At 31.0% G+C, this 26,872-nt stretch overlaps 1 protein-coding gene and 1 long non-coding RNA gene across 2 annotated transcripts; one reads left to right on the forward strand and one right to left on the reverse strand.

The window, feature by feature from the left end:
- Window positions 1–14,165: 14,165 nt before the first annotated feature.
- LOC112750981 (uncharacterized) lies at window positions 14,166–21,216 on the reverse strand. Its single transcript, XM_025799931.3, has 3 exons — window positions 21,045–21,216; window positions 20,640–20,965; window positions 14,166–16,673 (listed from the first exon to the last, which is right to left on the reverse strand). The coding sequence occupies exon 3, from the start codon at window positions 16,575–16,577 to the stop codon at window positions 14,349–14,351; it is 2,229 nt and encodes a 742-aa protein (XP_025655716.1). The 5' UTR covers window positions 16,578–16,673; window positions 20,640–20,965; window positions 21,045–21,216; the 3' UTR covers window positions 14,166–14,348.
- On the forward strand, window positions 18,378–21,308 carry LOC140179000 (uncharacterized). Its single transcript, XR_011872390.1, has 2 exons — window positions 18,378–18,723; window positions 18,919–21,308. It is a non-coding gene; the product is annotated as an uncharacterized lncRNA (long non-coding RNA).
- The last annotated feature ends 5,564 nt before the right edge of the window (window positions 21,309–26,872 follow it).

Here is a 26,872-nt window from a genome sequence, read left to right on the forward strand (position 1 = left end):
ATAAAAAATATATTAAAAATAAAAACTTAACCCAACCCCACCCCACCGCACTTCATTCCCATCCTCATCCCCATTTCCTTAACAAAAAAAATTAAACTCCATCCCACCATGATCATCACCCCATCCCCATCCCCTTAACGAAAAAAATTAAACCTCATCCCACCATGATTATCACTTTTCATTAACCCTCCCTTTCTCATTAACACCCCATAAAATCATAAGCAGAATTCTTTTCCCCTCCTCCTCCATCACCACCACCATAAAGCAGAGTCTTTTTCCCAATATCTTCAAATCCCAGAATGGTTAAAAGCTCCTAAACGGAAGGGTAAGCATTGAATCCTTCAAGAAAACCTCTCTCGTGTACGATTGGAAGAGAAAGGTGGTGACTTTTTCAGTCACAACTATGGCAGAGAACAGAGAATTCTGTAGAACAGAGCAAAAAAATCGTAGCAAGAGTCACAGAGAAGAGTGCATACAGAGCTTCGTTGAATTTGCTCCATCTCCCTTTCCATGCCATACTCCCTCACTTCCTTCAGAAGCCACAAACTCTTCCCTTAGCTACGGCACCTCACGCTACGGTTACCTTTCACGCCACGATGACGACATAGGTTCCAGCTCTGTCGCAGGTTCCAGCTCCGCCGCAACTTCAACAGGGAGAACCGGCCAGAGCAGAAAACAGAGAAGCTCGCAGATCTGCTGAATGAGGCGGAGGCGAAGAAGAAGAAAGAGGCGCTGGTGGAGCTGAAGCGAGTGGTGAAGGACCTACAGCAAGAACCAATTTCCCCAACCCGTTTCAGTTTATCGGATGCTCCGAACCCCCAATTGTTCCTCCAGCTTCAAACATAAAGTGGTGATATTTGGCTGTTTTAAGGGGGTTTTGGGTTCATCTTCATTCCTCCTTTTTTCGTTCTTCCTTTTTTTTTTTTTTGAAGAAGATAAACATCATTTCTTTTAATTCTTTTTTATTTCTGTGGTTGCTGATTTTAGATTTGAAGTGCGATTGATGATTGTTGAACTGTTGCCAAATTTAAAATTTTTAGTGATTTATTTTGTGGTTGTTGTTGCTGCTGAATTTGCTATTGTTGAATTTGCTGAATTTGTTGTTATTGCTGCTAAAGAAGAGAAGAAAAATTGTTGTTGCTGAATTTGGTTGTTGCTGTTGCTGAAGGAGAGAAGAAGAATTGGGGTTTTTTGGGTGGGAGAAGGGGAGGAAGGGGGAGTTCGAAAAGAGCAAAAGGAAGGGGATGGGGAGGGAAAAGACATCGGGGGTGGGGGGAGAGGTTTTTTGTTTTTGTTTTTGTTTTTTTAATTATTTTTATTAATGTAAGGGTAATTTGGTCAAAAAATTAAAATTGAGATAGGAAAGAATGATTTTATAACATTTTGTAACGTTGAAGATGATTTTAACAAGAAAAAAAGGTTGGGGACGATTTTGATTTTGACCTAAGACCTTAGGGACAAAAAAAGTACTTAACCTTTATTTTCACTAATGTGGCATGATGTAATTGAATACACGTATAGAACTACTTTACGCTTACAATACATCAAAATTAAATTCTTAATATATATATATATATATATATATACACCAACTCTATTAGGTAACCAACACGGGTGCAGTTAATTAATAAAAAAAGATGTCTATTAAGGAACCTAATTTCACTTTCAGTAAAAAAAATAATCACAAAAAACAAAAATAATATCTAAAACGTAACAAAAAAAACATCCAAAACCTAGCAAAAAAGATATCTAAAATCATTAAAAAGAATCTAAAACCTAACAAAACGAGACATAAAAAAATATTAAAAAAGAACATCCAAAAATTAAGAAAAGAAACATCTAAAATTAGTAAAAAAAATAACCCAAAACCCAAACATAAAAAATATCCAAAACTTAAGAAAAAAAAATCCAAAACATATAACAAAAATATATCCGAAATTTAGGAGAAAGTAACATTTAAAACTAATGAAAAGAATTATCCAAAACATAAAAGAAGAAGAAAAAGAATAATTCAAAACTTAGGAGGAGGAAGAGGAGGAGGAGGGTGCAATGTCATGGGACGACAAGTTGCAGAGAAAAAACTTATGAAACCAAACATAATGTAACACATGAACGACGGTGCTATGACAAATTATGAAATCAAACAGAATGTAGCACAGAAAGCATGGAGATGGCAAAAAGGTCTAGCATGCGTGGGCAAGATCAGTTAGAAGGGGATGACGACAAGAAGAGTTCAACATGGAGAGTCCAGCAGCGCAGCAAGAGGTGTGGCGCAATGTTGTGGCATTCGGAGTCTCTATCTCTCTCGCACACATAATTTTAAAAACCAAATCGAACCAGTCAATTCAATCAAAAAATCGAATCTTTATTCGGTTCGGTTTAATGTCCTCACTGTTTAAAATAAAAAATCAGTCAAACTCGTTTGAACTGATGAGAACCACGACTATTTTACAAAAATGCTACAACAAGGTGCCAAACCTTGGACCTCAGCAATACATAGACATAACTCTAAACCCTAAACCCTAAACCCTAGGCCAACTATCATCTTATTACATTGTGTGTTTATAATTTTATATATTCAATACTTAGTGCAACTTAAAAAATTCTTTTTGTTATATATATTTGTTCATATAATATATATTATATAAAAACTCATATTATAGTATAATTTATATATAATTAATTAATTCAAATTTAAGTTATATTAAATATTAATTTTATTTTTCAATAATAATATTATATTTTATTTTTATTATTAATATTTTTTATTATAATTTTATATATTTATTTTATTAGAATTTATATAATTATTAAAATAAATATTAAACATTTTAAATTGTTATATATTAAAATATTAATAAATATATGTATTTTAACTTTTAATTTTATATTTTTTATTTACGTGAGACTGATTTTATCGATTCAACCAATAAGTTATCGATTAAGGTTGAAGTGATCTTTTTTTAACTCTCTCTGAAAAGTTCACTTTTAAGAGTCATGTTAAGGTTGGAGTGATCTTTTTTCAATTCTTTTTGAAAAGTTCACTTTTATGAGTCATGTTAAGGCTGGAGTGATCTTTTTTCAAAAAAAAAAATAATAATAATAAATGGTGTAAAAATAAAATTAACTCCTCCAAAAAAAAGACAAAAATAATAGTAAATGGTCAAAATTGTCTTTGAAAAATTACTTATTTTTTAAATTGGTCTCCAAAATTTTTTTTTTTAATTAAAATAGCTCTTCAAAGATTTTAACTTAGTTACATTAATCTTTCTGTCACTTTCATTGCTGATAGCGTCAAAATTTGCTAATGTGACACGTTAAGTGATTCTATACTAATCACAACACCCACGTGGTAGTCTTAATTAATTGTTAATATGATAAGTTTTTTGCAATTAGATCAAATCAATTTCAAATTGAAGGACCTTAGAGGATTGAAATTCCTTAATTTGGAGTTAATTTGATCTAATTTCGTAAATTTATCATCTTAGTAGTCAATTAAAATTGTCAGGTGTATGTTGTTATGTCACTTACCGTATCATATTAACAAACTATGACGCTATGAGCAACAAAAGTAACAAAAGGACTAATGAACTAACTTAACAACAAAAGTAACAAAAGGACTAATGAACTAACTTAAATATTATGAAAGACGAATTTGATTGAAAAAATATTTTAAAGACCAATTTAAAGAGCGAATAATTTTTCAAAAATGAATTTGACCATTTATTCTAAGAATTGGACAATAAAACAAAAATAATCATATTTGTAATTAAGTTTTTGCCATTTCTTTTTCATATTCCTTTTTTTATTCTTTTTACAACTACAATGTAATGTAAGTATTTAGGATATGGCTATACAAATAACAGGAATTCTTTTGCACAAATTTTGATCAAGGAATATCTTATTTTTTATTAGATTTTTTTTTTTTTAAAAAGAAGCTCAACATACTAAAATAAAATAAGTACGAAAGAATAATACAAAAATATAAAAAAATAAAATACAATACTAACTTCTATGTCATCTCTAATATTGTCATTAATTACTATTCGAATTGACAACAATTCACTCCTTATAGTTTTAAATCAATGCATCAATAACTTTTACAATATCTGAGATTTACTTTGAAAGACCATTTGATTCATTTCTATCCCAAACACTATACGATAGAAAAAAATCTGTCAACCACTTCTTCTAGTTTTCTTTTTTCATTATCACAGATATTCAACTTTCAAAATATTATTTTAAATTGTCTGAGATGATTCAAAAGTAACTTGCATCATAGATCCAAACACACCATACACACCATACGTGTCAAGTTAACTCACAAGCAACAATTATGTGATATACACTTTCAATATCCTTCCTACATAGCATACAAACATCATCATTTTAACCAATAACACCTAATTTATACAATATATCTTTTATATTAACTCTATCCACTAATACAAACTAAACAAATAATTTAACTCGTGGAGGAACAAATTCCCTCCGAATAGCTTTAGTGTCTTTCGAAACTGTTTTTATTAGTAAAATCTGCACAAAAGAATAAGTAATAAAAACACCTATTTTTATCAAATTTTCACATAACAATATCTTCTTTATCTCTCATCAATTTGACTAATTATAAAGCAACATGAAACCGATTTAGCTGTTCCAATTTTTATTGGAAGAATTTTCGCTTCCATTATATTGAACATTTCACACCTATTCTATTCCATCTCAAAACTCACATTACTTTGTGACAAAGTCTTTTTTATTTGAAATCGAAATTTTTTTTTGAAAAAGTGACCTTTAAATCACGACATTATGATCAAATATCCTCTCAGAATCTAATATGCCTCCTATCTTCTAGTTCTATAGATATTTTGTTAATTATCCTTTCTTGTACCCTTATTTTTTGATCTGTAATTGACAAATATTTTTCTATGACCTCTATAATAGACAATATCTGAGTTGATAATATCTAATTAGGATTCAAGTTATTATATAAATGGACTTTTTTTTAAAATAGACAATCTCTTTTAAAGAATTGCTACCCCCACTTGAACAGAAAAATCATATTCCAAAAAAACTGTATCACCCATCCCTAGGCCTCCATGTTTTTAGGTGCTTGTACTGTTTTTCACTTAACTTGAATAATTCTAGATTTTCCAAAGGAATCTATCTCCTTTGTTAAAAAAACTTTCTGCCTCTGCATTGGATATTTTATAAAGACTAAAATAGTAAATAAAAAAATTATTGAACATAAATTTTATAAAAACTAACTTCTTAATTTTGTTCGAAATCTTAATTTTCATAGATTGAACTTCTTCTCTCGCATTATCAATTATTGGTTTCTAAATTTTTATCAGTCGTAGATTCACGGCTACATTATTTGTTAAAATATGCACATTTTTCTAATAATCGATAAGGATTAATAGTTAAATTAGTCTCTGAAAAATAGATTATTTTTTAAATTTGTCTCTAAATTTTTTTTTCAATCAAATTAGTCCTTCAAAGATTGTGAATTAATCATATTTGTCTTTTGGTGACTCTATTAATAATTTTTGTCAACGATTAACGATGTAAAAGATTAACCGAAAACATACATGATACCTAACATATCCAACTAAACGCTGATCAAATATGTTTATGAAAATCTATCAATTTAGTCGCTAGGTCATATACTGTGAATATAATTTATGTAATTGAAAAAAAGAGACAAAATTAATAAATTTTCATAAATGTATCTAATTAACGTTTAATTAGACATGTCAAGCATTATGTATGTTATCAATCAATGTTTCATATCATCAGTTGTTGACAAAAATTATTAATTAAATCACTAAATGACAAATAGAACTAATTCAAAATCCGTAAAAAATCAATTTGATTAAAAAAATTAAAGACAAATTTAAAAAATATTTCATCTTTCAAAAACTAATTTAACTATTAATCTAATCAATAACTTCCGCGCCACATTAGTCATTGAAATATGCACAACATTCCCCTAATAATCAATAACCTTTTATAACTTTTATGAAAGTATAATTAACCACAGTTACCATTTAGAATTATATATAATGGTAGACGATGGCCCATGCTAACACCTAACGGTAATGATTTTTCTTAGTTCCCCTTCCCCTTCCGAACTTTTAAAATTCTCATTAACTAAGATAGAGGAAAAAAGTCAAGATCCAATCCATTAGGTACTGGATTATTTATTGTCTCCAAAAGATTATTGAAATTTTTTTTCCATTCTTATGCGGAGGACAAATTTTATTTTCTGATAACTTTTGGTTAGAATAGCTGAATAGTATACTATTAATAAAGTAAAATGTTTGCAATTCATGCAATTGCTAAAAAATATATGGTGAATGTTATGGTGTCTAAAAGGTAGTGTCTATTTATTAGAAATAGGTTAAAAATAATATTTAATTTAAAAAATATAACAACAAATAATTTTTTAAAAATCAAAACTTACTATAAAAGGTAAGTTAGGTAAAATTTAGACACCAACTTATAAGCACCACAGAATTGGCCAAAATATATATATATATATATCTTTTAAAAACGACACCATAGTTATTCCAGTTTTATAAAATCACCATAATTATTTTCAAGTCTTGCTGTTTATACTTTTATAGAGATTAAACATGGTATAAATCATAAGATCCAAATAGGTTGGTTAAAATGGTGGAATATGTCTGATTTTATATGTCATAAAATTGTGCATTTAAAACTTAAAGGTAAATTCTATCGCACTGCTATCAGACCCGCAAAATGTATGTTAGGCGGCCAAATAGGAGTACAAATATAAGTTAAGTGGGATAGAGACGAAGATGTTGAGATAGATGAGTGGTTATACGCGACTGGATAGAATAAGGAACGAAGATATAAAAAAGAGAGTTGGAGTAACACCTATTGTGGAAAAGATCGTAGAATCGCGTCACAGGTAGTTTGGACATGTAAAAAGAAGATCGACAAAGCAGCTAATGAGGAGGGTGGATGAGATAGAAGATAGACAAATGGTGAAAGGCAGAAAAAAATCTCGGAAGACCATCTATGAGGTGATCAAACGAGATCTACATGTAAATGACCTTTTTGGACATAATACATGATAGAGTTTAATGACGTCATTTAATCTATGTAGCTACTCCACCTAGTGATTGTTTTTATTTTTATTTTTGTTGTGGTTGTTGTTATTTATACTTTTACCATAATTCTCATATTTTTTTAAGTTCTGGTATATATGATTTTGATAGTGGCACTTTAAGATGATTTTTATTTATTTTTTTCATTATAAACTCTAAATCTTGATTATAAGTTTATAACTTATTTTACTTGTATCATAATTCTCATATATATATTGTTACAGATTTTTTTAATCAAATTGAATGAGCTAAAAATTAACTTAGTTTAAGTTTACAATAGAAGAAAATATAGATGTTATAAATAGAAAGAACAAAAGTGTCATTAAAATATCACTGAAACATATTTTTTCTAATGTCTAATTATAACTATATATGACATCATGCATGAAAGAGGTCTGTTACGCATCATACGCACAAGGTACTCGCATTTTAGTTGAAAGTTGAGACTAAACTTGTGGGTTTATTTGGTGAGTTATCTTTTAACTACTTTACAGTTCATTTAGGAGGTGCAGATTCATCACGTGAAAAGTTTCTACTTTAAACCATTCAAATCGGTGGATATTAATATATAAGAGTCTATAAGGTAATTGTTTTGTGCTTCCTATTATCTCTTATTTATCCTCTGTTCCCCTTCCCTATTATTTGAACAGTATTTTCCGAATTATTGAGAGTGAAAAACTTTTTTCTTTTTTCATATTAAAGATGACAATGACCGAGAATACTTAAATTTTACACTAAACCACAAACAATAATACACAAATCTAAAAGGAGATTCTTTATTATTATTTTCCTATTCATCAACTTTCAAAGAAATCTTCTAAAACTATTGGGTTCTATCTAACGTTATTCTTAAAGCTTGAAAACTCGGACGTTTTTTTAATGGTTAAAGAATACAACGTTGAGGAAATCATATATAATCGAATGCATTTCCAATTGGGTTTTAGTTGTTGAGTTCAATCCTTATGGTCAAGTTTGAAGTGAAGTGATAATCATGATGATGATGAATCTAGTTTTTTGCTTTACATCGTGTGGTTGATTTTTTTAATAGTTTTTTTTTACAGTATCTCTTAATTCGTCAGTCTAAAACTTAATTTGTTGTGGATATAAGCTCTGTCTAAAAGTTTGTCGCTAATTAATGAATTTTTAAAGTTTGTCACTAATTAATAGATTTCTATATACATAAGTATGATTTGAAATCCAAATACTTACTTAAGTTTTAAAAAAAATTCGTATTTTTGGAGTCAATTAAGTGTTAACTAAGAGCTCAATTAAAAATATACTTGCACACCATCTTTGTGAAATTGTGATTCACAATAATTAACTAGGAGTAAGTGTTTGTGACTTTCTTTATTATCATACCTACTTTATTCAAAAAATTAGGATAAAGTATTTTTAAAATTTTAATACTTAAGTTAAATTTTTATTTTATCTTTAATATTTGAATTTTAAAACGTTTTATTTTTGTCCAAAATATCTTCTTTTGCCTTATTTATTTATTTTTTGTTAATATATATTTTTTCTTCTAAAATTACTCATTTTTTCTATTATCATCTTCTAGATATTAAATAATAGCAACAATTGTAATTATGGTGATAATGATATAATATTTGTAATAATTTGATAATAAAAGTGACAAGAAATAAGAAGATAAAAGTAGAAAAAAGTAATAATATTTTTAAAAAATATTTTAACTTTGATCAGACGATAAAATTATAACGAAATAAAATATTTAAAAAAATATACAAAACCTTTTTTTTTTGAGTGATTTAAAAGAAAATAAATAATAACTAAGAAAGAAAAAATAAATAAGAAATTGCTTAAAAAAGACAGTTCTGCTGAATATTACTCTCAAACTCCTTCCAAGGCAACGGAAGCTCCATTTGAGGAGAAATGGTCCTCATTGCAGTCTTTGACATGATGTCTGTTACTGTATTTACATCTCTCAAGATCAACTGGAGATCAGCACGTCATTTCCAAGACATGATATCTCAGATTTTTAACACCAAAGAATCAATAAACCCAGAGCAATCCTGTAAATTATTGACAATAGTAAAAGTCTCCACACAGTCTATCTCACATATAATGTCTCTTTGTCCCGAGTTCCATGCTAAAAGAAAGCCTCTCCAAATGCAAAATGCTACGACTCTCAATTGTTCCTAGACAGCCTCGTTGCCACCTTCTCTTCCAATCTCTGCTAACACAAGCAAAACCAACTCGAGCACCATTGTCAGGATAGCTAGCATCACAATTAATCTTAAAGGTACCCATTGAAAGGGGAATCCTAGAGCCACTAATGATGAAGGGAATAGACTGTCGTTGCAACTCAAAAATATTTCGGAATTCCTTTTCCAAGGGACAAAGCCATATCAATCACCGGTCCAATGCTACATTTTAAATGTTAATAACTAAACTAAAACTTAATTTAAATTTTAAAAATTAAAACAATACTCTGTACGTCCATGTAAAATATTAAGAACCTATCTGAGTTTCATTTGCATTGTTGGGAGCTGTCTTATATGTTAAATGCCTGCCTATATATATATATCATGTGCAAAGACCGAAAAAACCACGGGCATGACGATTACAACTTCACATGATTAAACTTACATAGGAAGCCTCAAATCTCAGTCCTCATGTCTCCTTCAATTCAATATCGCTCATGCAATAATCTTTGTCTTCATGATCTTTTCAAATGAGTAATGGTCCCATGAACATTGAGTATAAAATGGGGGAAAGTTGGGCCATCTAGTGAATGATGCTCTTCTAATGATCAAGCAGCTACTCAAGACTGCATAAAACATTTGTTTTTCTAAATTGCTTTCAACTTTCCACCTTAGCTTTAATTACCACTAAAAGCAATATTATCATTTAGTGTTCATGAACGGATTGGAAATAATTTTGGGAGTTATGACTCTAGAAATGGAAATAAAAGATGGGTTTTTAATGTAAAGTGGATAAAAATGTCGAACTTTCTTAAGGTTTGTTTGAGCTAAGAATTTTTTTTTTAAATTATTTTTTAAGATAGATATGGACAGAATGTACAATTTGTTTGTTGAAAATACAGTTTGAATTTTAAGATAGATATGGAATGTATTACTGAGTAGGAATAACACAATTAGTTATGATCAAGAGTACCAAACTCCACATAAGATCCTGAATGCAAAACATAGGCCACCAAAATGTAATTTTAGTTAATACCTGTGAATTTATATGTATAAAATTATAAATAACACCATCTAACAAAAGAATGTAACCAAATCTTATAGAGCAAAGTGCTCCGGAGATTTTCGTCAACCTGAGTCTCTTGTTTGTTGTCCACTTTCAAGTATAGCATACATCTTTGACTTTCATTCTGCTCACGGCAGGGGAACTAATCCCTTGAGTCCAAGAAGGAGATCTTGCATGTGCATGAGAGGAATCAAGGTTTCTTGATGAAGTACTTGCCACAAAAGAAAGAGGAGTATATAACACTTCAACAAAGCAATTATTCCTACTTTGCCTATATAACAAATAGTAGAACTTCAATATCAGTTACCTTCCATCATCAATCTTGACAAAATTGATTGCTACACATCAGAGCCGGTATACTGCTGCCCTTTCACCAAGCGGCAGGGGATGACATAAAGCAGGATATTTTTATTACATGTACTGAAATTCAGGCAAGTTAAGTGGAATTCTCAAAAAGCAAACACAAAATTCCAGGTTATAATAAATACACACTTCTAATGCCAATGCCAAACTAAGTCCTATTAACTGAAAAGGATGTAACTGAGGACGGTGTTCCTTGCAGATCGACTAGCGAAGGCATTCTAGAAGAGGTTGAGTCGGTTAAAATCCCAAAGAGTACAAAAATAGAGTCAAGTAAACCAAGTGACATAGGAATAGTTCATTCAATATCAAGACCATCGAAAACAACAGCCCTCTAAATGAGTACTAATCCCTCTAGTGTGTAGAACCAATAACTGAAATTAAAACCAAATGTATTTCTACGAAGGGGAAAACTACATGCAAAAGTATATAACCGAAGATCTTACAACAAAGTTACCACACTATTTCAAATTGTAAGAGTCTCATCCCTGAGGAAACCAGCCCAACAAAGTACAGAGTAGACTAGGCTAGCCATAACGCCGTATCATTTACCAATAATTTATGCGTGACAAATGATGGAAATTTTGATAGTAAACAAGGTGAACTTAATAGGCCTTTTGAACAAAGGTTAAAATATGCAGGTCAGAACAATAAAAGTTCCTTTTTTTTCTGAAAAATATGTAACTATTATTTTATCAGAGCAATTCCCAAATATCCAGAAACAGAAAGACCGTTCTTGATGCAGAACTATATTTGACCAAAACTTAAATATAACCTTAACTATCTAAGAGGATAGTTTCCAGTTTCTTCTTATCAAGGTGCCAATCAATTTTTTATACTCTAAACTGTCAATTAATGTCTAGGAAGTTAATCAGATTCATAAAATGCTGAAATTGAATAATATTGGAATTGTCAACCAAAACAGCATTGTTTAGAATGCTAAATGTATTTAACTGTTAGAGAGGTATAACCATTCATATTGTCTCTCTTATCGGTTTAAATTTTAGGAAGAGTGGTATTATGACATGGTATCAATGATCAAAGTTCTATATCCAAAAGATTTAGAGTTCGATTATTGGTGAGCCAACAAATAAAAGCATAAAGCAAATAAAAGAAGAAAAGAAGATTTAAGCAAAAACCAAGCTAAACTAAAACAAACTTTTGTTTAAGGAAAATATTAGAGATATAATTATTTATGTTGTCTTCTCCTATCAACTTATGTTTTTGGGATGAGTAATTTCATGACATTAATGATATGAAGATTCTATATTCCTACCACATAGGCAGATACATGATTTGCTATCCATGTCATTACACATGGGTGAGAGGAAGGTTAAAGGTAAAACACATTATTATTATTTTTTTTTTTGTTAGTTCTTGTTTTTTCCTATGGAGGGTCTCTTCTCCTCCAATCTCTTTCTAATCTTCTTTTTAATGAAATTCTTCTTTATCTCAAAGAACATGCATGAATTAGGGCAAAATAAGATTTAACTATCTAAGCACATTCCTTGATCATTAGTTTCATCCCTTTTATCATTCCTCAGTCCTACCTTTTTTATCCTAAGGTAGATTTTATACCCTCTATGCTCAAGATTATGCAAATGACGCATCATTTCCGCATCGAAAATTCTTTGCACAATTCCATGCAAGTCTTATACTTCTCTAAAAACAATGAAATCATCAATCTTATGTCTTCCAAAATCTTCTCATCCAACAGCAGCAGTGGCTTAACAAACAAGAATTTGACTTCAACCTAAAGTCAATGTTCTTAAGAGGTGAATTAGAGTGACTGACCGAGGTTCGGTAGGCCAGGACTTCAGCCTGCGTATTATCAGGATCACAAGACCCTAAACTGATTTGCAAGAATTGTTCATCATACTTCTAACTATATCCATTTGAGTACGCTTCTTCTGCCACATCATTTTGTTGTGATATGCACATATGCAATGTCTTTTTAGAAGTTTTGCAAATAACATTGACATTGTCTTGTTTCATAATTTTTTTTTTATATATTCACCACCTCTATTTGAATTAACAACTTTCACTTTTTTTTATCTAATTATTTTTCAACTTCTGTAATATAAATTTCAAGAACAGTTCCACTCTATCAAGCATCAACTATTTGAGACTTTTTTTTAAAAAATAGACATATCCATAACGTAAAAATTCATTAATAAAAATGATAAAATATTTTTCTCTATCAAAAGTAAGGGTGTGCATGGCCCGGCCCGGCCCGAAAACCTGGCCCGGCCCCGAACACTTTAGGGACTATTTTGGTATGATTTCACCGGGTCTAGAGCCGGGTAAGGGTCTCAAAAATAGACCCAGTCATTATTTCGGGTCAGGTCTGGGCCATGGCTCGGGTCACCCGAAGTCGGCCCGGTGGCCCGGTCATCATACAAAATTAATATTTTGTGTTATTAGTGATAGATGATGGCAATTCTTATATGGAATTTAAGTATTGTAAACCTTAATATTTTGTGTTATTAGTTATTATAAAACTATAAGTTAATGTTTTATGTTTAAAATACATATGATTTTAGACTAATGCATAATATTGTGTTATTTATATTGATTTAAATATTTGGTGTTATTAGACAATATTAGTATTGATTATGATTATGCTTTAATTTTAGAGAATAGTTGGTTCTTGTTATATTTTTCTAAGTGAATTTTATCATGTCAAATAATGGTTGGAGTCTTGAAAATTTGGATATTTTCACATGCTAGCTTATAAGAAGGTATCAAGGTAATGTAATGTTAACGGCCCGGTTTTCACCCGGTATAATCGTAGCCCGAAAGTGTATAGATTTCATCGGGTTTAGGGCCGGGTTCGGGTCTAATAAATAGGTCCGGTATATATTTCGGATCGGGTCTAGATCACATCAACCCGGTTTCACCCGACCCATGCACACCCCTAATCAAAAGATAGAGCATAAAAAAAATCCACATACACCAACGTCAATAAAATTTAGACTTACTTTATCTGGTTTGTTTTTCCTTATATAACCCACACATACATCAAAGTCGATAAAATTTAGACTTTTTAAATTCTTTTTCTTTACTAATCTTTCCATTCTTTCCTTTGATGTGACCCAAGTATTTTTGCTACACATAACTTTCCTTAGGCATATTCAGTCTAATTATGCAAGTCTAATACCCAATAAGCAAAGATTTAGAAAATTGATTAAGAACTATATAAATCATCAATCAGAATACCATAATAAATATATTAGAATTTTTACATAAATTAAAACAACAATTTTTACCCCTTTAAAAAAAACTACAATTGTCTAATTTTAAAACAAAAATTAAATTCCTACACGTTGGGAATACATAAAAAGTCTTAACTCTTTAAGTAAATCTAAATGATAGCTAGTATACAACACCAAACAGTAAGTCCCTATTCCTTTAATTGGAGTTTTCACATGGTTTTTCATGTAGAGAAACATTTTACTTTGACTTGTAATAGGAATAATTTACAATTATGAATAAATACAATTAGACTACAATAAGAATTTATATTATAATATACTTCCAACAAGAAAGAGATACAAACAACATTTTCTGATGTCTAACAAGCAGGATCTTACTACTTTTATCCTTGCAATAGCCCTCTAGATATCATTTCATGAAGTTTCTCCGCTTTGTCATTTTTACATTTTTCAAATAATGACTGATTATTTTGTTAGTTACTTCATTCGGAGAGCAACCAGCATCTTTCATTTTTGACTTTAAGGCCAATGCTTCATCAAGCAGGCCCTTTTTGCAGAGCTCGTTGATCATAATAGTGTATGTCCAAACATCTACACGATCGCCTCTAACTAAAAGCTTTTGAAAAATCTGTTGAGCACTCTTAAGTCTTCCACCTTTACATAGACCATCAATAATTATATTGTACGTGCGTATATCTATTGAGCAAAAATTGTCTTCCATTTTTGACAAATATGCCAATGCTTCATCAAGCAAGCGTTTTTTGCAGAGCTGGTTGATCATAATATTGTATGTCCAGATATCTGGACGATAGCCTCTAAGAAAAAGCTTTTGAAAAATATGGCGAGCATTCTCAAGTCTTCCACCTTTACATAGGCCATCAATAATTATATTGTACGTGCATATATCTGTTGAGTAACCATTGTCTTCTATTTTTGACAAATATGCCAATGCTTCATCAAGCAATCCCTCTTTGCAGAGCCCGTTGATCATAATATTGTGCGTCCAGATATCTGGATGATGGCCTCTAAGAAAAATCTTTTGAAAAATCTGATGAACATCCTTAAATCTTCTACCTTTCCATAAGCCATCAATAATTATATTGTACGTACATATATCTGTTGAACCATTGGCTTCCATTTTTGACAAATATGCCAATGCTTCATCAAGTAAGTCCTCTTTGCAAAACCCATTGATTATAATATTGTGTGTCCACGTGTTTGGTTTATAGTCTTCAATGAAAAGATTTTGAAAAATCTCTCTTACATTTTCAAATCTTCCATTTTTGCACAAGCCATTTATAAGTATGTTGTATGTATATATATCTGGATCAATGCCACTCTCTTTCATTTGATTGAATAACATTAGTGCCTTTTCAAGTTGTTTGGAATTGAACATCCCGTCCAACAAAGAATTATAAGTCACTATATCAGCAAGTTGACCTCTATCATGCATCTTTTGAAAAAGCTTCTCAGCACAAAGGATTTTTCCTGATTTTCCCAAGCCATCAATTAGGGTATTGTAAGTTACCATATCAGGAACCATGTTCTTGCAACACATCTCTTCAAAGAGATTCAAGGCGTCATCAACCATTTTACTTTTGCACAATCCCTTAATCATGATATTATAACTCCAAACATCAGGAGACACTCTACTTTGAGCCATTGTACTGAATACATATTTTGCCTTATCTACCTCACTAGCCAAACAATATCCATCCATTAAACTATTATAAATAACCACTTCTGGTTTCACACCTTTTTTTATCATAACAGCAAACACAGTGTTAGCATCTTTGATTCTTCCTTCCTTACATAGTCCATCAATCAAAGTACTATACGTACAAACATTTGGAATAATGTTTTTCAGCATCATATGATTTAGTAAATCAATGGCTTCCATTGGTTGACCCGCAAGGCACAGTCCATGAATTAGAGTAGTGTAAGTGATAACATCGGGAAAAATTCCCATAGCAAGCATTTCAGAGTATAAATGAAAAGCCTGACTTACAAGTGTATCCTTGCACAGACTATCAATAATTGCGCTGTACATTACCACATTAGGAACAATCCCACACCGTGGGTGGTGTGGGATCTTTCTCAACACTTGAATAGCAGCTGCTGTGTGTCCGGTCTTACAGAGTCCATTGATTAAGGTCCCGTAAGTGACTTCATTAAACTGAAATCCTTGATCCAGCATTCTCTCGTGAAGGTGCAGTGCTTTTTCAACCTTACTACTGAGACAGAGACCTTTAATGAGTGTATTCAATGTTACCGTATCAGGCTGAAAACCCATCCTGAAAATCTTAGCCAGTACAGAGAAAGCAAGCGTGATACGACCCATGCCGCAACAACAATTAATTACGATGCTCAAAGTAAATAAGTTGGGAGCGATTCCCCTGGCTTGTAATTGCTGAAAAAGGGAAATGGCGGTGGGGAAATGGTTGGTCTTGGCAAGAGATCCCAAAATCTTGGTGAATTGGATGATGGATGGAGGAGGACGCATAGAGAGCATGCGAGTGAAGGAATCAACAGCTTCATCAAGTGATTGGGGCTGAGAGTGACAGTGCAGGGATGAAGTTGAAGGGAAGCAAAGACGGAGAACGGAATGGGGAACAGAATACGGAGAGAGCTTTGGCATTTGAAGAGCATACTTTAATTTGACTGGTGAGGATAAGAACAATGAAAACAATTTTTGCAAGCAAGAGGAATGTGCCGCGTTGAAGAGTTCTTCGACCTGAGAGAGAGCAAGAGAGAGAGTAGTATTCAAACTTAATCGAGGATTAGGTTATAGAAAAATATTTATTTTAGTTTTTGAATTGTTTGTTTTCTGCTTTTATAAACGGCCAAAAACAAGGAATTAATAATTTTTATTATCTTAATCTATTATTATTCTTATTAGAGTAATTACTCAAATTAGTTTCAAAAAAATTTAAAAACGAATATTTTAGTTTTTTAAAAAATTAATACACAAATATTTGTAAGATTTTATTTTGATAGAGATAAATTAGTTTTCAGTTCATTTTTTAACGGAATAATTATCTAAATCAGTTCTCAAAAATTTTAAAAGCGGATATTTTAGTTCCTAAAAAAATTAATACACAAATCACTTTTCAAAATTTTTTTCCGTCAAACATAACAGTTTTTCGTCTATTTTTCGATATGATTCACTAAATTCTTTGAGTATTTATTAGAAAAAAAATATTAGTAGATATTATAATCAAATTAATTTTTTAAAGTTAAATTAAACCAATTTTATTTCTAATATGGTATTATTTAAAAAAATATTATTAAACCATCTTCACTACATACACAAGCAACGTCAATAATGTTCAATAAAGTTATTAGAGATTATTTAACAAGAAACTTAAGGTTAAAACCATTTGATATTTTTGTATTTAATACAACTTAGCTTGGTGTGATAGTTATGAATTAAGTATAATCAAAGTTATTCTTCTATTTTAACTTGAATCTCAACTTGATCACTAAATTATTAATTAACTCAAAAAATTAACTGAATTTTTACTTCATAATTAAACTAACTTAACATATACATTCATGTGGCACATACATATTATTTTTTTATATGTAATGTGTGCAAAAACCATGCTAACAAAAAAAAAGTATGCCAAATTTGCAACTTAATTCCATATGCATAATGTCAAATTGTCAACATGAATCCGACAATGTCATATTTTAAAAAACATGTTTGTATTAAAAGAAAATATTTTAATTTAAATTTTTAAGCATCATTATTCACCTTACTTGTTTTCAACCAAAAAAGTATATCAATATACTAGTGTCATCATCCACATACACAAAGCTAAGCTAATAATAATAAAGATTGACATATAATAAAAGTAAAATAGAGGAGGGACTTTTATATCTTACAGGAAAAAAACGACCGAAATTAATCTGTGTATTAATTTTCTTTTCATTTTAAAATCCTTGGGAGACTTGGGTAATTAGTCTGCCAAAAAATAGACTCGAAATTGATTTGTCTGTGGAAGTAAAATTTTAGAAATTGATCAAAATATTAATTTTGTTGAGAAGCTAAAATATCAACTTTTAAAATCTTTAAAAACTGAGTTGGATAATTACTCTTATTATTATTTTTGCATTAACTGTAGGAATCTTCTCATGAAAAGGAAACCAGAAGCATTAAAATAGAGAAAATATAAATATTTATTTTTATTAATATTTAGGATTTAGATAACTTATGTTTTAAAGACATGAATTAAAATTATTTTTAATAAAAATTTGTGATATTTTATTTTAATAAATAAATGAAAAATATATTAAAAATTTTAATTTTACATATTTTTATACAAACCTTTTTAATTGATAATCTTTAAACCCTAATATTTAACAAGTCACAAAAAAAACCTAATATTTAACATAAAAGTATTTTACTATTACAGTATTACTAACAATCAAATGTGGTACTGGAAAATTGGTCTAAGGGTTTTCTCTCTGTGCTCTGCTAGGGTTAGCAGAATAATCCTAAATTTCTCAAAGTCGTGCGACTTTTTAAAAAAATTGGTGAACAAGGTGAATCATGAGGAGCAATTTGAATTCTGTTAGACAGAATCAGAAGCATAACCTAGCTGAAGAAGAGGAGATAGTGGTGTTTGATGATGGAGACCTTCAATCTGAATTGGATAAGTGTACAAAAAGTTTAATGGGAAGACTTATGGCTGATTGTCCTTTTAGCTCAGAAACAATGGAGGCTGCCATGTTTGCAATCTGGGGACAACCGGCAGGTTTCAAGGTACAAAATCATGGAGGTAATGTTTTCCAATTCTTTTTTTCTTTATGATGAAATGGATGTACTGAGGATTGAAAGAGGTACTCCTGGATATTCAAAATTACATACTCAATCTAAAGAGATGGGAACAAAAAAAACAGATAGATGAAAGTGAATTTGCAAATGTGCCCATTTGGATATAATTATGAGGACTTCCTAATTACTGCAAAACCAGGGAGCTTGGAAGAAAAGTGGAAAGAGCATTAGGAGAGGTACTTGACAAGGAAGGAGGTAGAGAAAAGTCAGAGTCCTCAATTCAAAAATTTCAAAACTTCATCAATGAGGTTGGTTTGATAGATCTGGGTTATGAAGGACCAAAGTTTACGTGGACTAACCGTAAATATGGCATCAACCACATCAAAGAAATGTTGAATACAGCATTTGCGTCAGAAGCATGGAAAAATTCCTACCCAAGAGCCTTGGTTTCTCATTTATCTAACGTGGGATCAGATCATAGGCCGATTCTACTCACCTTGGAAACACACACAACAAAGCCAAAGAGACAATTCCGATTCTAACAAAGATGGTGCGATAAGGAAGTGATCGCAAATTTGATCAAAGAGGTATGGAGGACTGATTGTGAAGGATCTCTAATGTTCAAATTCCATCAAAAGCTAAAGAGATATAAGCATGCAATTGTGGATTGGCAGAAGACTCATAGCTCTAACTCTTAGGCCCAAATCTCCCTAATTAATAATCGGTTGATGGAGGAAAAGGAAAAGGGAAGTTCGGCAAAATGGTGAGACTATCATAATTTTAGAGGCTGAGCTGGAAGAAGCTTATGACATGGAGGAACGATATTCGAGGGAGAAATCTCGTATCCAGTGGCATAATTGGGGTGACAAGAACACCAAGTTCTTTCACACTAAATTTCACACAAGAATCGTATCTCTTAACCGCAGTTGTGCTGCAGTCAGCCACTTATTTTTTGCGGATGATTCCATCTTATTCAATGGGGCAACAGAAGAGGATTGCTTACAGTTAATAACTATTCTTCACACTTATTCTCTCGAGTAAGCGGCCAAGTCATTAACCTAGACATATCCTCTGTTTTCTTTAGCCACAACACTCCTATGGAAGTTAGAGATCACCTGGCGGCTATTCTCAATGTTCCCCATGTCGATAACCAAGACAAATATCTTGGATTACCAGCAATTATCAATAGATCTAAGAGAGAAACGTTTTCTTATATTAAAGATAAGGTTTCTAACAAGTTACAACACTGGAAACGATCCTTACTATCAACAAGAGGAAGGGAGATTCTTATTAAAGCAGTAGCATCGCACAGTCCCTTTATATACGTTGAGCTGTTTTAAACTACCGGAGACGTTCATGGAGGAACTTCATAGTATGATGATGCAGTTTTGGTGGGCCCAAAGAGAGAATAAAAAGAAAATGCAGTGGATTGGGTGGAATCTGATGTGCAAACCAAAACAACAAGGCGGGCTACATTTTAAGCATCTTAGAGCTTTTAATTTGTCCATGCTCGGAAAGCAAGGCTGGAGAATTCTGAGCAGGCCTAACGCACTGATTAGCAGAGTCTATAAGAGCAAATATTTCAGGTTTCCATCCTTTCTTAAGGCAGGAGTAGGAAATAACCCCTCCTGGAGTTGGAAGAGTATGTTGGAAGGCAGAAAAGTGATTGAAAAGGGGATTCAGTGGAAGATAAGGAGCAGCAGATCAGTGAAGTTAATGGAAGACGCATGGATAAAAAATTACCCCCCTCTATTGACTATTATGCAACACCCGAACAATAATGGGTATCTCAGCTCATGACAAATAATAGACAGTGGAAGTGTGGAACCAACAGTTTCTGTTTATCACAGAAATTTTTAATTAAGATATAACTCAAGCAATTATTCAGACAAGCATTACAGAAGGAGAGGATGAAATTACCTAGTCCAGGGAGAAACAAGGAAGATACACAGCTGCTTCAGGCTACCAAGTGGCTTACCAGTTCTATGACCCTCCTCTGGAGATGCTCTCAGTCCAGTGTCGCGAGAAGAAACTCTGAGCATCAATTTGGGACTGGCAAATACAGCTGAGAGTGAGGATTTTCCTATGGAAGATCATGCACAATGGTATACCTACGAGTAAGTGCACGAAAGAATCCCAGGAATATCTCCCTTGTGCCGCTGCTGCTCTGCCGAAGAGGAATCCGTCACCCATTGCCTCATCAATTGTGAAACCTCGCAATTAGTGTGGCATCAGACCACGAGCCTCTGACAATTGTGGATGAATTTGATTGAGAAGTTGAAAATCGAAAGAAATGGAAGAAGAAAGATTAAGGAGGTTGCATACCTGCTCTGGAAAATCTGGAAAGGAAGAAACAAGTTCTTCTTCGAAGGTGAAGCTCTCAACCCGAACCGAATCGTTGAAGTGGCCACCCGCAGTAAAGAAGAAGTTCGCAATGCCACCTCCTCAGCAACTAGATGAAGAAGATGACTTTTCCCTCTTACCGCCAAATCTATCTATTTCTCAAGCTAACATTAAATAAATAAATTAAGATAGTCAATATAATTATATATATTACAATTCTTTCTATTTTAGTTAACCCATTACAAATCATTCACTTAGTTTAAATCAAATATGATTTATCTTATAAAAATTGAATTCATAACAAATACAGAAATAATATATTTATTTGGGTAAAGTATCAAAAATATACTTCCGAATTTTATTATCGATAAAAATGACGTTAAATAATTTAAAAATGCGACAAAAATGTTCAACATTAAATATGTATTCTCAAAAAATGCTTTAGAAATTGAATTTTGATACGGTTTTTTGCAAGTATGATTAGAAAAATGAGATATTTTTATCCTTAAAATTTGGTGATTTTTTACTAAGTGTGCAAGGTTAGGGCTAGGACTTTCTACAGGTCGAAAATACACATTCGCTATCTTCTCTGTCAGTTACTGCTTCCATCACCATCGAATTCCTCCTACTTTTTCACTGGTGATATGTCTAGGTATTTTGAACCACAAATTAATTTGTGTATACTCCACATCTGCCCAGAGAAAGAGAGAGATAGAAGAAATCAAGTAATGATCTTATTTTTAAAATATGCATTTAAACGTTACACAACTAACCTCAAATGGATCATTCTGCAGAATGCCGCTAGATAGGTAAATAGACACAGTTGTACGCATCCAATAGCAGCGGTGGCATCCATCACCGCCGTCGCCTCATTTCTCTTCTTTTCTCTGTCGATCTAGCATCCTTCTCTGTGACCGTCCCTGTCGTCGTTACCCTCTTCTCCTTCTTCCGTCGTTCTTTGTTTCTTCACCGTTGTTTTCTTCTTCTCTTCTCTGCAACGTCGAAAGAGGAAGTCTTTCCCTTTGCTGGTGCCAACTACTCCCCCTTTCAAAACTTGCAGCAGGCTCTCTCTTATCTTCTCTTCTTGTTAACAATAAAAATGCAGCTGCAAGTCCTAGAATAAAACCATTTCCAATTTGAATTTGAATCAAAATCCCGCCCAATTACTTCTTTATTTGAGAACTGGCAGGTGCCCAACTTTAAAAGCAAATACTTGTCAATCACACACACAGTTTCACGTGTCGGGCATAGAACGCTCCACTTGTCGCTCACAGACCACTCTACTACTCTCCTATTATATATTAATAGATTTGAATTTGAATCAAAATCCCGCTCAATTACTTCTTTATTTGAGAACTGCCAGGTGCCCAACTTTAAGAGCAAATACTTGTTAATCACACACAGTTCCACGTGTCGGGCATAGAACGCTCCACTTGTCACTCAGATCACTCTACTACTCTCCTATTATATATTAATAGATTTGAATTTGAATCAAAATCCCGTCCAATTACTTCTTTATTTGAGAACTGCCAGGTGCCCAACTTTAAGAGCAAATACTTGTCAATCACACACAGTTCCACGTGTCGGGCATAGAACGCTCCACTTGTCGCTTATAGACCACTCTACTACTCTTTTATTATATATTAATAGATTTGAATTTGAATCAAAATCCCGTCCAATTACTTCTTTATTTGAGAACTGCCAGGTGTCCAATTTTAAGAGCAAATACTTGTCAATCTAACACAATTCCACGTATCGGATATAGAACGATTCACTTATCACTCACATACCACTCTATTACTCTTCTATTATATATTAATAGATTTGCATTACCTATTTGTGTATGATCTGGATGTTACTGTGATCAATTTTATTTGAATATCATGACAGAAAGTAAAATGACCAACTCTATCACCATTTGCAAATGCTGGTGGCTTTATTGGTCATGGTTGGAATTGCTTTACAAAGCTGATTCATCATGATAAAAGAAAATGACACTTACCATGTGATTTTGCTATTAATGCATTTATCCACTTTGTAAAGATGGACTATTATTGAGTTCTATATCATAGTGAATTGCAAAATTGATTACTTAGTCAGAAGCTCTTAGTATTGAAGTCCAAGAATATAATATGGATACAATATCCAAGAATAGTCTATCTTGTCTGGAATGTGATTTGCCGTAATTCTTTATTGTGTGCACTAGTTATTAGAGTCATATTGCCACTTAATACAATTGATCTGAGCAGTTTTATCTGCATCACGTCAGTTTAGGAATAAAAATATTTTACATGACCAATCAATCAAATATCATTATATACCATATATCCACATTTTAATTATTCTAACTAGAGTATGTTCTCGTGCCTTACATAGGATAATGCATAAAATTATATAAAAAAATTTTATTAAAAAATTAAATAAAAAATATATATAGTAATTATTATTATAAATTTTTTTAATTTAAAAATATTAAAAATAATTAGTATTTATTTTAATTAATTTGGATTGGTTAAATAGTCATCTCATTTGTCCGCTTAAGTAAATATTTGGAGCTCGAATCTCGCATTGTGTGTATAACAATCTATTAATTAACAGCAGACCCTTAATAAATAGAGCATCAATATGTGGTGGAGTCCTCGACTTGTCGAGTTAGAAAGTCCATAGAAAAAAAGTTGTATTTTTCTTTAAAATAGATTAATTTCTCATTAATAGCAACACTTATAGACTTTTGTCTTTGTTGAAATTTATCTAAGACAATTTTATTTGTTGGTATCGTATTGATTTTTGAAGTCAAAACAATATGATCAACATTGTTACTTGTTGAAACTTCACATTTTATGAAATGATTTTTAAATTTTTAAATTTATAAACTTATGTCATTACAAAAGTTATTAGATCAATTAATATTTCTTGATAACATGATGTACCAAAACACCATCATTGAGTATTAATAAGTATGAAAAGAAACCAATAACAACTTTTATTATTTAATATATATTTTATTCTATTAAAAAATAAATTAATATTTCTTGAACTTGTAAATATTTTTTTTCCTAATTTCTCATACCATTTTATTTGACAATATTTACCATTAAAAATAACAAATGACCATACTATCCTACAATATATATGATGTATAAAATAATTTCTTATCTTAAAATTAATTATAGTTAGTGAGATAAAATTTAAAATATTTTTATTTTCTTACTCAAATCTAAATTTAAATTTAGAATTGATTAACAATTCATCCTTTTTTAATTTTAGTAACAGAAATAAAATTGGTTAGATACAAAATATTCAGCACTTAATAATTTCAATCATTTAAATTTTAGTTATCAAAATTTAGGCTAAAAATTAATTATAAACATAATAATCGATAATATATATTATATTAGTACGTAAATAATAATATCTAATGTATAATCGATTGAAGATTGATTTATTATTTAAATTTTTTTCATAAACTTTGTAATATCTAAAAATAATAATCTCATTTTTATTATTATTTAAAAAATTATTCATAATTATTTGATTATGTAATTAACTTAATTAATAACCTTTATTATTATTTTTATACGAAAAAAAGTATCAATTTATACTATTTATATATTTTTCACTATTAATAAATAAGTAGATATTTGCACTACTATACTTATCATCTTAGATGATGACTTAAGTTACTTATTTTGTATGTTAAATAATATTTTGAATGTTAAATTCATTAAATATTAAGATGAGAAAATTTGTTCAATAAATTATATAAATAGTTATTACAAAAAAGAAAAAAATATTTAATTATGTGAGTGATTATTGTATATATTAGGATTATCTATTTTAATTATGTGAGTGATTATTGTTATTTTTATTTTTTTGTTATATTAGTAAATAATATTTAAAACTAAAAAAAATAATTAATTTTTTAATTTGAATTAAAAAAAATTTGTAAATATATCCAACTTTTACATATACTAAGTGTTATAATATTAAATAGTATAATATTTGCTATAATAATAACTCAAAATATTAATCCAAGATATATTTAGGTCTAGTGAGACCTCAATGCAAGCAAGATCAACCTTAAAGGCCCATGGTTAGGGTCCTAAATCCGACTTAGGTTTATTATCTTAAAGGTCCAATGCAAATGAAGTCCACGCGTCACCTTTTAAATTGGTTAAGATTGGATCTCCGTTGCTAGTTAGGTATGGTAATGAGTACTCTGGAGAGTGTGACAAGCCTCCTTCCCATCCCTCACTCCTATTTTTTAAAAAAATTCTCCCGTCCTTTCTCCGTCTTTGCAAGTCCCTATTTAATTATCCCTTAGGTAACAGAGAGAGGGAGAGAGGGAGAGAAAGAGAGAGAGATAGAGAGAGATTAGGATTACTAAATTCAAGAAATGGATTTATTTATATATAAATCAGAATAAATTAGTAATTTTATATTCGCGTGTATTTAATAGGTTTCATGGGGCAAGTACTTATGTCCGTGTTCCTATAGGCCCGTCCTGCCCCGCCAAAAGCCTACCATCTGACGGATTGGACCGTTCCGTTCCGCCTAGTGAGACGGTCCTGAATTCCTCCCACGTTCTGCCTAACGGTAGGCTGGCGGGTTGGCGGGGCCGAACCCGCCAAATCTCTCATTTTTTTTATAAATCATTAAATATTAAACAATATATATAATTTCACAACTATTTCAATAAATTTATAATTTCTAAATTTACAAACATTAAAGTCTTTATAATTATAAGTATGTAATAAGCATAATTATAAACCAAATTTTTTAAAACAAAATAATAAAACTAACATTGTCCAAAGCAAAACAAATATTGTCCAAAACATATAATTAAACATCTTCAAATTTATAATCAATCAAACATAAAATATAATCTAAAATATAACTTAGAATATCTTCAATTATATTTTTATCCTCTTGTAGATCAATAACATCATTGAAATTTGAAAAAAAAATAGCCCTGATAAAAAAAATGCTTGGCCCGGCAGGAAAGCCTACCCGCCTCCCCCCACCGAAATCCGCCAAAACCCACGAATTAGGTAGTACAAGGTAGGCAGACTTTTTAATTTTGGCGGTTTCAAATTTTCAGCCCACCCTACCTTTTTTGGCGGGTTACGCAGGCCGGTCCGACAGGTTTCAGCCCGTTTACCACACTTAGTCCCATCTAATTTCGCGTGGCAGTTCGTGAGGATTTCACGAGTTTCCATCTAACCCTAAAACATATTTTGGCTGTTTTTGTGATCATCCCTATTGCTAGCATTCATTGGCTCGTGACGTGGAGCTATTCCAACCACTCAGTAAATTCTCAGATAATCAAAATCTAGGATATATTCCTTTTTTATAAAATCACATGTATCCTTATTATAATAATATTAATAGGAGATAAATGGATAAACACTAAACTATTGTTTGGATATAAGATGAAAAATAAGAGGAAAGAAAATAAAAAGAAAGAAAATGAGAAGAAAGAAAAATAGAAAAAGATATTTTTTTTTTTTTGTGTTGTTTAGATGAAGAAAAAATAATTAATGGAAAGAAAATAGAATAAATTTTTTCTTTTGCTTGGATGAAAGAAAAAGTAAGAAGAGAGAAAATTATAATAAAGTAAAATTATATTAATATTTTTATATATTATATATAAATTATAATTCAAAGGGTAATTCTATACTTTTATCCATGTTTACATTTCTCCATCAGTTTTTTCGCAACTTTAAAGGGAAAAATTTACATGAGTTCCACATACATTTTTTTATTTTTCATTCAATTTTTTTGTTGATCCAAACAATGAAAAATTAATT

Source organism: Arachis hypogaea, chromosome 15 (assembly GCF_003086295.3).
Source record: "Arachis hypogaea cultivar Tifrunner chromosome 15, arahy.Tifrunner.gnm2.J5K5, whole genome shotgun sequence".
NCBI classification, from domain to species: Eukaryota; Viridiplantae; Streptophyta; class Magnoliopsida; order Fabales; family Fabaceae; genus Arachis; species Arachis hypogaea.

Excerpts from the sequence above, each read along its gene's own strand:
- LOC112750981 (XM_025799931.3), bottom strand. The coding sequence starts at position 16,577 with ATGCCAAAGCTCTCTCCGTATTCTGTTCCCCATTCCGTTCTCCGTCTT.